Here is a 14,193-nt window from a genome sequence, read left to right on the forward strand (position 1 = left end):
CTCACCCATTTGAGGTTGGCAGACGCAACCTCCATCTCTAGCTGAGCCTGAGAACACATTAGAAACTGTATAGGCACACTGTAGTGAAGACTGAACACCAATAGCAGAGTGAACAGATGGTACAGGAGCAGCAGCCGGTATGGGAGTAGCAGCCGATACAGGAGTAGCAGTTGGTACAGAAGTAGCAGCCGGTACGGGAGCAGCAGCCGGACAAGATGCAGAATGGAAAGGTCCCAGAGTCTCTGGAAGACCACAAGGAGTAGTAGGATGTCTGGTATCGGACAAGGGACGAGGAGAAAGGTCAGTGAGAGGAGCAGGGGCCCCACGATGATGCACAGCAGGCTTTGACCTAGAAAGAAAAGAAGCAAAGGACACACAAGGGTGGACATACATAGACATGACATGGTCCTTAGCTCAGCCTTTCTGTGGCTCTGACAGACAAATTTTCATGTTCCATTTTGTAATGATCCCAAGATTTAGAAGAAGCAGTATGCTTGCCACCACAATTGACACAAGATACAGGACCAGGGCATTCCACATCCTCATGAACATCTAAACCACACAACTCGCAGACTGCTGGAAGGTCCGGGGCAAGGCGCCTACAAGTTAGGCCAATATGACCCAAAAGGTGACAGTGGAAACATTTACAAGGAATAGGGACATAGGGCTGAACTCTGTAACAGTACCATGCAGTGTTAAGAACAGCAGGGAGGCTCAATGAATCAAAAGTCACAATCAAGGATGGAATTGGTAGACTACAAGGTCACCATTTGTCTACTTAATCCTCTCAACCTTTACTACATTCTGGGCAGACAACTCTTCAACAAGGCGTGCCTCATCATAAATCAGTAGTTCCTTAGCAGAGACAATGCCACAGGAATGATTCACTGAAGATGGGGGGAGAATGTAAATGACTGACCAGAAAGTATGAATAATGATAGAACAGTCGCACTCTGAGAAGGGTCAGACACCTCTACCAACAAACTGCCATCAGCCTTTGGAGCAACTCTAGTGGTCGCACCACAAGCAGCGACCAGTTCTTGATGGGTTTGAAAAATATCACACTTTCTGTGGTCTACCCCAGCAAGGCCACGAATGATGAAGAAATTGATAAAAGGTGCAGGGGCAGGAGCAATCAAAATATTATCCAAATCTCTAAAATGGGGGCCCTGAGGGCAGAATACATTCACCCCCACCTCCAACCCCTGTTATGGGAGCCACCAGACCGGGGAGGCAAGGCAGGGGAGGCCGAATCCCCCATGGAGCCACGTGGAACCTGGTGGGGCTCCAAAGTGGCTAGACGTGAAGGCCGAGAAGAGCTGAGGTCTGGGAGAGAAGCAGGTTGGGGCACATTAATATGAGACATAACAGTAAACGTAAAATCTTCATTCCCTCACCCACGATGCAGCCCAACAAGAGGAGGCCATATGTCATAGGCGACCTCAGGGGTTGCAGGGGAGTATACGTGGGTAACCACCGGGGAACCTGGGCAAGGGTGACTCCAGGACGATAGGAACCACCAGGCCCCCCAGTGTCCACTTTACCCTAGCCGATGCATGACCAGCCAATTGACCTGGTTGGTCTCAACCAGGCTGCTCGTCTAGTTAGAATATGGGACCAATGAGGTGTATCTCTAGCTACATGGCGCATCGTGCAACCCCCAGGACTCTCGTCTCCCAGCATTATGGGATGCCTGGCACGACAAACGCGTGGGGAGGCAACAGTCCCGCCGTAGATGGCAAATGGGCAGGGACTAACATCACCAGCAGGCCTCCTCCACCAGTGATGTAGGGGGTGCGTGGTCCACGAGGCTGACGAATGCCGAACCCTACAAAGGTAGGCAGGCCTCCAAGATAGGTGGCACTGCCAACCACGCTTGAAGCCCCGCCACCATGTCAAAGTGACCCCCTGCAGCTGGGAGAGAGAGAGAGAAATTGGTACTTAGACATGTTAATGGACCTCGATCAGTTGCTAAATAGTATCATCAGATGTCTCTGATACTGATGTGTGAGTGTATGTGTAGGAAGGAGGGAGGATTTACTATTGGGGATAATAAGTCTTTGTGGAGTATGAGATCCTATAAAACGTTTATCCTAATTTCACCCAAAATTGCCATGTCTCCATCTTAAATGTTGAGTTAACAATAGATTAACACTAAAACGCAAGCCCAGTAACGAAGAAGCGTTAGTGAATAGATCTAGAGCCGCAACACTCTTTTTCTGCCAGTGAGCTGCATGAAATGAGTTACAAAAGGATGAAAATCTGGGCCAAGTTACGATGAAAAAAATAAATTTTTCTCTAACTTCCCCTAAAATCGCTATCTTTATATTGTGGATGCAGAGCTATAAAAACAGATTAGTAATAGAATAGTGCTGGTCAAACAAGTGATATTGAAAGAATGCAGAGTACTGGTAATATCTTCCCTGCCATTAAGCTACATGAAATATGCAACAAACGTACCAAAATCTGGGCCAAGTTAGAGTGAAAAGAGTAATGATGAAATCATTCTCTAGGGAGATGCGACTTCTACACGTCAAAGGAGCGGTTCCTGCCGGTGATGCTGTCCATGATAGGCCAGAAGGACAGTCCTCTAGTTCCAGCACTTAGCAAAAGGTAAGTAGATGGTTAGACTGTGTCGGGTATACTGTGTAATTGAACTGGCCTAAAACTACCATCTCTCAGTCTTGAATCCTGAGGTGTAAAAAAATATATGAACTCTAGAATAAGATGTACAAAGATGGTTAGTTGGTGTTGGGTATACTCTTTTTACTTTAACCTGGCCTAAAATTGCTTTTCTCAGTCTTGAATACTGAGGTGCAAACAACAGGTGAACACAGGAAAATGAAATTGATAATGAAGAAATGCAGTGTAATGGATGATGAGCCATTGCTGTATTTGTTTCCACTACTGAGTTATATGAAAAGGTCTTCCATAGCTGCCACCAATCAACTTATCTCATAAGCCCCGCCCCATCTCACCCACCGGTTGGAGTGTGGGCAAGGAGGGAAGAGGCTACAATTTCAAGAATGGGGAGGGGTTAAGAGGTAGGAGGTCTCATATTCAATTATTTAGGATGTTTCTAGTGTGTGTGTGTGTGTGTGTGTGTGTGTGTGTGTGTGTGTGTGTGTGTGTGTTTTATGCTGAGTATGATGGTATGTATTTGAATTATTTAAATGCCACAGAAGAGAATTTTAAGGAGTAAGAAACAAAAATCGTTTAGGTAGCCGTGTTAGGGAGCTTCTTTAATCAACGAGAATATGGGCCATGGTACCTGACGATGGGTATGAAGGATGAGAATCTGGTTCAAAATAAGTGGAAGAACTACAGTGATGAGAGACAGATGTAATAATTCTATCCATCACAGCTGAGTCCATTTTAAAATGTAGTATGCAGTCCAAGTTACGCTTTATCCTTACAACTGTTCCAATAATAAGGAACAGAATATGTGGGCTTGCCTGTCAGTCCTAGATAAATGTTTTTTAACCCTTTAACCGCGGGTGTCATTCCAGAATGACGTTGCAAAAACTGGACCAAACCGCGGGTGTCATTCTCGAATGTTTGTGAATATTTTGAATACCCCGCGTTTTTTCCGTGCGCCAATTGTTTCAAGGGAGAGTAGCTATTAAGTTCTTTCACTCCAGCCGACCCCCACCTCCCTCGGCCCCCCCCGAGGGCCCCACCTCCCACCCCCTGGGCCCCCCACCCCACCCCTGACCAAGCGCGCATCAGTATCTGTCCAACTGTGTGAGTGACAACACATGTTGATGTGGCAGTGAAGTGCAGGCAATTACAGTGCCTTTTACCTGTCTCAGTGAACACAGAGTGGGTGTTTATCGTATGTGCAGTGTTCATATATGTTTATAGTATTATTATCAGAATGTGATTGGCATTTGGTAATGGTGTGTGAGCGAAAAATAGTGATTACAACACCGCTGATGTGGCAGTGAAGTGCAGGCAATTACAGTGCCTTTTACCTGCCTCAGTGAACACAGAGTGGGTGTTTATCGTATGTGCAGTGTTCATATATGTTTATAGTATTATTATCAGAATGAGGTTGGCATTTGGTAATGGTGTGTGAGCGAAAAATAGTGATTACAACACCGCTGATGTGGCAGTGAAGTGCAGGTAATTACAGTGCCTTTTACCTGCCTCAGTGAACACAGAGTGGGTGTTTATCGTATGTGCAGTGTTCATATATGTTTATAGTATTATTATCAGAATGAGGTTGGCATTTGGTAATGGTGTATGAGCGAAGGTAATGATGTGTGAGCGAAAAATAGTGATTTTACACCCCTCACTTCTAACGGCACTGCCCGTCCCGTGAAAGTCAACAAAGTCATGAAACCTACATCAATGGAAAGCTGAAGGTTAGTACTTTCTAATGGTACCTTATTTTTTTCTCTAGCTTTATTCTGTGCAGAGTTATTAAGGTGTAAATGTTTGTTTACATTTGGCTGAAACCCCCGCGGGAGAGGACAGTCAGACCAAAACAATACCCGCGGTTAAAGGGTTAAGTATCAATTCATTTTCTGAGGATTAATTTCGCTGCTCTTCAGGCTTCCGAGTATTTAGAAGCTTCATTAACTATTACTGATTCCATATTCTTTGTAGATAAGACTCTCATGGACGGTGCTGATAATATATATTTTTAACCCCGTCATGCATGGTAAATATTCTGTAAATGTATGAGATGATCAGAGAAAATGACACGAGGGCAGGCTGGACTCGTGCACAAAGGAAAACATTCCGATGTATTTTATTTGCCCCAGAAATTGGTTATAACAGTATAAATTGTATACCATCATCTTCTCTGATGTTTATACTATACTGTACGATAAGCTAATAAAAACACACAAAATTGATGAGTAAAAGTACTGTGAAAGTACCGAAATGAGGTGAGAATACTGTTGTTCAACAGTGAAAATAACTGCCCTACACTCTAGCACAAAATTTTGCCCACATAATGGAAGAGCTAAGCACATGTCTAGATGAATTTCACGTGATTTCACGTTTGTGTTATCGAAATTCTGATCAAGTAAATCACCAAATATCCTGCATGCCCCCCTCCCCCATGAACCAAACACCAAGAGAATGCTGACTATTTGAGAGTGTTGGCCTGGAAATAGACACCCTCCGCTATGATGCACCAAATATTGACACATATCATGCTAAAACATAATTTTTGGTGAATATTTTTATCCAGAATTGCTCAATTGGCATTACTTCAGACCAACACTGACAAGTGCATCATAGTGCATTATCGGTTCCTCTTCAGACTAACACCGTTTTGACTCGTTTTGAGTCATCGTGCATGAAGGGTTATACAGCACTTCCTCATTTGAAAATACTTTCACATTTCACACAACTTTTTGACAGTGGCTGAGTTGATAGACAGGTGGCCCAAAGTCCAAGTGGACAGAGTTTCAAATCCTGGCTGCAGCATGGAACAGATGAAGCAGTGGTATACCTGAGGGGGAGGTGGGAGGGTCTGTTCGAAACTGCCTCCCGGGCCCCCAATTGAGGGGGGCCCCCAAAAGCCTTAGAAATTTAAGTTTTTTTTTATTAATATTTTAAAATATATATATTTATCATCCCAACAATCCTGGTTGAGATATTAGATAAATTTTGAGAATGACAGGGGCTAGGTTCTTTGCCGGGCCCCCCTCCAGGAGGGGAGGCCCCGCAGGGAACCTAGCCCCCCCGGCCCCAAAATCTCTAAGTACGCCCCTGAGTTAAAGGATTTGAATTTTGTTAAGGCAGACTACTGATATACCCTAAGACCCCGCTGATATTTTGTTCATTTTTTTTTTTAAATAACAGAACGGACGAAAGAAAAACAAATGAAAAAAAAAAATCCATACATCAGATTACTGGCATCCTCTGTTCATAAAATATCTGTAACAGTTAGACTTGAACAGCTGTGGGTTGAAATTTGGAGGGAAACAACTCTGGGGAAGTGAGTTCCAGAGAGATACAGTTCGGGGAATGAAATAATTCTGATAGGCAGAAGTTCTTCAATATGGCTGAGTGACATTCCAGTCATGAGCACTACCACATGCCTGTGTAGCATGAGGGAAGGCATGGAGAAGTGGCACCATGGATGCAACTTTGTCTGAGCATTTGCCATAAAAATTTCTGCAAAATAATGCAAGGGAGGCAACATTCCTTCTCACTTGTAGGGGAGGTAGTTTATTTGTAACGGTAGGGTTGTTAATAATTCTAACATCTTTGTTCTGAAGTTTGTCTAGTTGTTTTAATGCAACCTCTCCATATCCATTCCACAAGGGTGAGCAATATGCAAGCTGAGAGCGCACATGACTCTTATAAATTATTGCTAACTGCTCATCGGCGAAGAAGTAACAGATTCTGCACAATAATACACATTTCTTTGAGGTGGTTTAAGCAAATGATCTAACATGAGAGGTCCAGCTGAGGGCATTGTTAAGTAAGACGCCAAGAATTTCAATACTTTTGGAGATGGGAATATTAGTAGCACTGAAGGTAATGTACGAATCTGTCAATATCTGTCTATCAGTAAATTGTATATATTTAGTTTTACTAGCATTAAATGAGACAAGGTTGTTTTGTCCCCATTCACTGACTGTTGACATGTCTTGATTTATGGAGATGGCTGTACTGAGTTCGGAGGTAGAGATATTAGACTTTGTAAATGGGTGTCTCAGTATGAATGAACTATGTAGTGTTGAGACATCTGCATATGAATGGATGGGATTGTGGGTGACAGATAAGAGATCATTAATATGAACCAGGAATAGGGTTGGCGCCAGTCCTGACCCCTGCAGCACAGCGAAGTTAATTGAGTGAAAATTGGAATATACATCATTAACTTTTACTCTTATTTTCCTGTCACTAAGATATGAAGAAATCAAAGGAACAAAAGACATTAGTCCTTAGCAAGGGAGTTTGGACAGCAGAGAATGGTGCCATACTCTGTTGATAGCTTTAGAAATATCAAGAGCTACTGCATGAGTTTCTCCATGTAGATCAATTGACTGATGGATGGTATGAGTTAGGAGACTGAGTATGTCAATGGTGGATCTTTCGTGGCGAAAACCATATTGTCTATCACTAATTAAGTTGTTGGATTCAAGATATTTAACAATGTGCTTATTAATTAAAGTTTCAAATACCTTACCAATAGAAGATGTGAAAGCTATTGGTCTGTAATCAGAGGGGTCAGAGGAACTTTCTTTCTTCGGAATTGGGTGGATATTGGCTTCTTTCCATGAATTTGGGAATAAAGAAGTACGTATGCATAATCTGAATAATTTAGCTAGAACAGAGGCAAGTTCAGGGGAACACATTTTCAAAACAATTGGAGGAATTCCATCTGGGCCTGGAGCTTTGTTGGTAGGTAAATTTTATGTATCTTGTCCGTATTTTAAGTGGGGCAATTTCGGGAGAGTCAACTTCTAGTACTAGGACATTCTGGCTGGTATCGTCTATGGTAAAATTTCTGGCAAATGTACTGGCAAAAATATATGCTTTCCCACGCAGGTCATTTTTAACGTTGCCATCTGATGATTTTAGAGGGGGAATGGAAGATGACTTGTTAAAGTTATTATTGAAAGAATTAAGAGTTGACCAGAAGTTTCTGTTGTCATTAGGGTTGTTAAGTAGTTTTGATGCTTGCTTTCGAAGAAAGTTTGATTTGGCTAGATTTATTACAGCCTTTACATGATTTCTAGCAATTTTAAATTGCGAGAGTGATTCAGATGTTTTTCATTTCAAGTAATAGTTATATGCTAATGACTTATGGGCTGTTGCTCTGGCACAGTTGCTATCAAACCATTTTGAGGAGTTCGATCTTTTAGTGAACTATCGACTTGGTATGAATACATCCATAATAGCTAGTATTAAGTAGCAAATGTGGGACTGGGTAGAATTGGGATCACTACAGTAATAATAGTACACGAGTCCTGTATGGGACAGTCCTAGCAAGTATTCAACATGGACGGTGGGTGTTAGTGCTGAAGCAGTGATATGTGGAGATGCAAAGTACATAGAAGGGCTGCTGGGTCTCAGGGAACAGGCTGTTATGTGTATGCCCACAGTCAGACACACACAACAAAAGCTTGTTTTGTGTTGAACAGAATGTCCTCCGTGGCTGAGGCTGGTTTGTACTACCAGTGGGTCAAGACCATGGTACCCAACTCCACCTCCTGCCACAACCTACCCACCAGGATCACCGTCAGCACAACACTTACCCTTACAAATCTATGGGTGGGTCTTGATAGCTGTATGGCTCACTCTTTTAAATCATGTTGGGTGTTATGTTTCGTGCTGTGTGTGTGTGTGTGTGTGTGTGTGTGTGTGTGTGTGTGTGTGTGTGTGTGTGTGTGTGTGTGTGTGTGTGTGTGTGCGTGCGTGCGTGTGTGTGTGTAAATTTTTCAGTTTTCATCTGATTTTAACTATATTTACTGGATGAGTAATTTTTTTTTTCAGTACGAGTATGTCAGAGGTCAAGGTCACAAGGCTAGGTCAAACATCAGTCTAACAAAATTATCTGAGTGGATGGTTCAACTCTAAGCCATCAAATCTCGTTCCAGGGTATGTTTGCAGTTCTGGCTGGTGGACACGCCGCAGGTCTGTTGATTCTGCTGTTTGAAATCGTTAGTAAAGCTGTTGGAAGATGGACAAATGCAGATGCTCCTCCTCACTTCCCTGTTGTGTGAACCTGAAGCTGGATAGACAGGAACATATTTGGCAGGTCTCTGTATCTGTCTGTGTCGTCCCCCTCTACTCCTCTCAGATCCAGAAAACAATCTCTGCAACAACCAGAATCCAGGCCACAACCACACATTCCCCACACAATTCCCAGCCCTGCGTTATATATAATCCACCGTCAACTCCCTCGTCAGTCTCAAACATTCCATTCACTCCACGTGGCCAGACCACTAAAATTTCTCCATATATATTAGCCACTACATGCATTAATCTTTACAGCAGGGCTCCGCAATCAGTATGCCACCAGAAGCTTCTGGGCTTGCCTCGGAACACTACACTGCATGCCTTGGAACATTACATTATCCCGCTGTAAAACAGTTCCGTGAAATTAATATTAATATATAAATCATCATAAATATAAGTTGGTACTGAAAATGAATAGACAAATGTAGTAAAATTTACTGTTTATTTTCATATACTCCTGTAATACAAGTGAACTGTCTACGAAACCATCGCCAGGAACTCTCTCATTTGGGCATGGATAAAACGTTTTGGAGTGTATGTGTGAGTCACCCAGTGCGATGCGCCTTGGCCCGTGAAAGTCTTGCACATGTAGGAGACTGGCTGCTGGTGTATTAGTATTAGTATTATAAGAGTTTACCCTGACACTGAGGTGTTCACTTGGAAGGAATATCGTAGCAGAAAACTTTTGTAATTTGCAGAACAATGTGACTCGGCTCGTGAACCTTTTGGTTCAGCTGATGAAGCATCAATTGGTTATCACTCTTTAAAGGCACGAGAGAAACTTGTGGATAATAAGCAATGACTGTAACCTCAAACTTAAATTCAGTGACGTATCCGTAGACATACTCATATTTCGGGTAGAGCTGAAAGGGAGTACCAAATTATCTCCTGCTATTGACGTGATATTGTAATCTGCAGCAACATATTTGTGGTAAATTTTTCAGTATTAACACTTAAATATATATAAAAAAAGATCATATCGAAAGCCACCGGATGAGGAATTTCGTGTGGGTCTTTGTAAAAGAGAACAAGGCATTAAGAACCTGTGTTCCTCAAAACAGGCGCTCGTTTCTAATTAATTTTCAGTGAAAGTATCATAAATATATTTGTTCTGGGAAACCAAGTTGGCTAATATTATTATAGACTGTTTCAATAGTAATTTCTATTTTACTTGGCCCTGGAAATAAAAATTTTGTTAAATGTGTTCGTTTAATAACCTCTCACAGTAAAACTGCCTGAGTTCATCTTTTGAAAAAAACAAAAAAACATTATTTTGAGAAATTATCCCACGAGAAATAAGCAGATCCATAATGCTGCATGCACCCAAAATAGTCTTTATTTATTGATTTTGTAAATTCATTGAAGATTAGAAAATTCAATACGTTACTTTAAATACGCGGCACTGTACGCCTGGGAACAGTGGTTTCCCTTCATCATTTGTTAGCAAAAGTAAAAAAACCTGATGCAATTCTGACACTTGTTATGCAAGATATTTTTAAGTGAGCCACAAAAGTTCACCAAACTGAATATCTTGTCGTAAAGTAAATACAGTTGCGAAGCTCTGCTCTACAGTACAATATCGTTTCATTGTATTCTTTTTATCAGGGAACAGTATTCACTTTAGCAGAGACATTTAGTGATGGAGGGTTAAACACAGCTTCATTGGGCAGTTGATTTTTTCTTCGTTTTTGCAATACCTTCTAAGTTTGATTTACCCTAGATTACCGATCACCTTTGCATTCTCTCTCTCTCTCTCTCTCTCTCTCTCTCTCTCTCTCTCTCTCTCTCCCTCTAATGGTCGGGGCATGGCGAGAAAAAAATAACTGTATCTGGATGAAAGTATCGTGAAAATCATTTGATCTTTTGCTTCTTTTTAATTTATTTCGTCTTTAATTGATATGACGTGCAGTTGACATGGTTGTGGTACTCGAATATATATACAGTTGATTCTCCGTCGTAACTTGAATTTGTTCTCGTAGGAAGGACAATGATAGGAGAGGGTCAAGTCTTCCCATGTCTCTTGTTCTTCCTACAAAAGAAAATATCAGTTACAAAGTCATTATTGTAAGTCATATCTGTATGGTGCAGGAAGAACAAGGATAAGATTGAGCACACTATCCCCATGTCTTGCTCTTCCTGCAGAAACAAATCTAAATTATGGCAGGGATGTGATCGTAAAAATGTTCGTGTATTTCGCCACTGGTACAACTCCCAAGGTTTTCTCATTGCTTATGTGAAATTATCTGTACATCTATGAATACTTAATAAAGCAATTTGTGCAAGAGATTCTATTATTACCTTTTTTAATCATAGCTTCAGCTGTTTTACACTAACTTGACCCAAATTTCCCTCTCAGTGACAGAAAAAGACAATGCTATAGCTCTACATCCATTCCATGACACTATCAGGACTCTAAAATATCATAACACAATACATAATAGCTAGTAACTTGTATATGTAATAAAGAGGTTAGATGAAAGTCATGCCTAGGGCTAGATGAAATAACGTTCGCACATTCTCAGTTAGGAATTTCACACACAGCAAAGTGTGATGACGAATGGAAAGTCCTCAGGCTCGGGAAGGTTCAACAGTGCCCTTTCAAGCACTTCCCCCTCTAAACCTCCATCCTTACTCATCACACTACTCAAATACTTAAACGCACTCACATTTTCCAATTTCTCCTCATCTCTGGTGTCCTGTGCATTAAATAATACATCTATTCCGATCATAAGAATTGCTTTATTCTTGTGTGACATGTATTTTGTAGCAGAGAACTAATATTTAAAAAAAGTGCATGTAAATACTTACAATATAAATGTAATGATAAGTTGTAACAAACAGGATAAGTCGTTCGGAAAAAAAAAAATACTAGGAAACCCCATAGATTTCACGCGCAGAGTAAGTCATACGGATATTAGCCTACATTTTAGTATTTTGTATGTCAATGTTGCGAACTATCTTGGTTTTCCGTACCTTTATCAGTCCATGTTATGTCCAGAAGACAACCTGAATATCTCCCCCGAGAGTGATGATATTATAAAAATAAAATAAAATCATACACGAATCAATTAAGGTGTAATATGCAGAATAAGTCGTTAAAGAAGAACTGCTACAAGGTATCCTACATGTCAGAGAATTCGGTCGCGTGTGTGTGTGTGTGTGTGTGTGTGTGTGTGTGTGTGTGTGTGTGTGTGTGTCGCTTAGCGTAGTTTATTGTAGTTGGTTCGTTGTTACAGCTTGCTACCAATCTTGTTTAGCGCAGCTTATCGTTGTTGGTTCGTTGTTACCGCTTGCCACTAGTCTCGATGGCGTCGTTTATCGTGCTTGGTTCGTTATTACCACTTGCCACCAATCTCGATGGTGTAGTCATAGGTACTTGTAGGGAGATAGGGAGGTCGGTTGTAGATGGTCGGAGCACTGCCAGAACAAAGTCGTGAGACGTGGAGTGGCCCGAACTTGTTGCTGCTTATTACATGGTGTGTCGTCGGCTAGAGTGAATAGGGAGGCCTCTCTCTCTCTCTCTCTCTCTCTCTCTCTCTCTGTATGAGCGAGGTAGTTAGAGCACTCTTGGGTTACGGAGTTTATTGTACAGTTATATCAAATGCTCTCTCTCTCTCTCTCTCTCTCTCTCTCTCTCTCTCTCTCTCTCTCTCTCTCTCTCTCTCTCTCTATATATATATATATATATATATTTCATTCATCATCCAATCCTACTTTGCCCCATGAGGAGCGTAGGAGCCCGGGGCTAGGCAGTTGGTCCTGACATTTAAGATGATAGTGACCAGCCTCACTCATCCCTGAGTGGCATTACGTGAGCAGTAAACCCCAACCTCTCCTTGGATATAAACCTTCACCGGCTCAATCCGACTGGAGCGCAATAATTACCCATTAAACCACCAGGTGCCAAAATCTGGTTATATGGTTACCATTCAGCATAGTAAATGGTTTTCTGATGTACAGGATACCATTTGCCTTGCCACTCAGTGTAGAATCACCCACAGGCAGAAGAAAGAGGAGAGAATGAAGGAAAGAAAGATAGAAGAGGGAGTTTAAAGTCACCCGTAAGCAGAAGGATGAGGAAAGACTGAAGGAAAGACAGAAGAGGATGGAAGGAACGAAGGATGGAGGAGAGGAAAGGGCAGACACCCGAAAGCAGCACTATATCAGTTGAGTGGATGGTGAGTACCCCCACCATATATATATATATATATATATATATATATATATATATATATATATATATATATATATATATATATATATTGTACTTATTTGTATATTTACTTAGTTATTTGGCTACTATGTCACCATACGAGTTTAATAAGCATAGGAGAGGCCTGTGACAGTGTTGTTTTTCCGTATTCTTGCTACTCTTGATCCGTGTCATTCAGTTGACTAGAGGCCAGAAAAGAGAAGAGAGAGGAATCAGAAACCCAGACCAGTGACAGCCAAGTCATTACCATATCTGCTGTGGGGAAGCTGTTAATTAGTGTAAGTGAAAACATTTTGCAAGGCCATTTTTTCTAGTTTATATCTACTTCTGCCAGGCTAAATATTTCGTTACAAAGGTGTTCTGGTAGCGAATAGATAAAATTTTATAGCTCTCAGTGTGGTAATATCTTTTCCTTCTGCTACCGGCAGGTGAACGGTGGGCAGGTGGTGCTGGGGCTGACCCACCTGCTGGGGGCCTTCCTGCTGCTCTTCTTAGTTACAGTCTGGGTTGCTTGGCTTTTCTCACTGAGCAATTTGTTAAAGGTCGCAAGTGATAGCTTCTGCTGGCTGATTTCTTTCAACTTTTTCAGTTCTACGATACCATTTATATTTATAATTTGGCTTAAGGAAATGTTCACTTTCATGTGTAATCTATTATCCAGAATGACCATCAGATTCTCAGATAATGTATATCTATATTTAAACGGACGAACAAATTATATACACAAGGAATAGTCCTTATAATAAACCTAAGACACTGATCAATGACATAAATCAAAACCAGGATACACAAACGCACTTACGATCAATTCCCTCTCGTAACACTCGTTTTGGTTTGGAAGGAGGACGAGATTGCTTTCCGGTCTTCCTCTGCCTCGAGTTCTCGCTTTTACAAGAGCAGGGTTACTTCAGGTTACTAACTGTTTGCCACAGAAAGCACAGGGAAAGATGTGTAAAATCTTCTTTGTCTAGTTCTTCCTGTAAAAAGTATCTAATCTACGTCAGATAATTAGTTGTAATTATGATTGAGAATTTCACCCAAGAGTACATATATATATATATATATATATATATATATATATATATATATATATATATATATATATATATATGTATATATATATATATATATATATATATATATATATTTTTTTTTTTTTTTTTCAGTCGATGGAGGGTATTGTCAGTTTATATAAAATTACAGTTTTGTCTGAGAACAGATGTTTTCGAAAGAAAATAACTTTTGGTGCACAAATAAAAAAAAAATCG

At 41.0% G+C, this 14,193-nt stretch overlaps 1 protein-coding gene across 1 annotated transcript in view; it reads left to right on the forward strand.

Annotated features, from left to right (window-relative positions):
- The window catches only part of LOC145397034 (uncharacterized), an 82,057-nt gene extending 68,579 nt beyond the window's left edge, over positions 1 to 13,478 (forward strand). Inside the window, exons 9-11 of the mRNA XM_080270251.1 lie at positions 2,514 to 2,613; positions 8,115 to 8,260; positions 13,354 to 13,478. Coding sequence (XP_080126377.1) covers positions 2,514 to 2,613; positions 8,115 to 8,260; positions 13,354 to 13,478 — 371 coding nt within the window. The remainder of the gene's footprint in view (positions 1 to 2,513; positions 2,614 to 8,114; positions 8,261 to 13,353) is intronic.
- Positions 13,479 to 14,193: the final 715 nt, after the last annotated feature.

Source organism: Coenobita brevimanus, chromosome 40 (assembly GCF_032717465.1).
Source record: "Coenobita brevimanus isolate Jiangsu-jjx chromosome 40, ASM3271746v2, whole genome shotgun sequence".
NCBI lineage: Eukaryota > Metazoa > Arthropoda > Malacostraca > Decapoda > Coenobitidae > Coenobita > Coenobita brevimanus.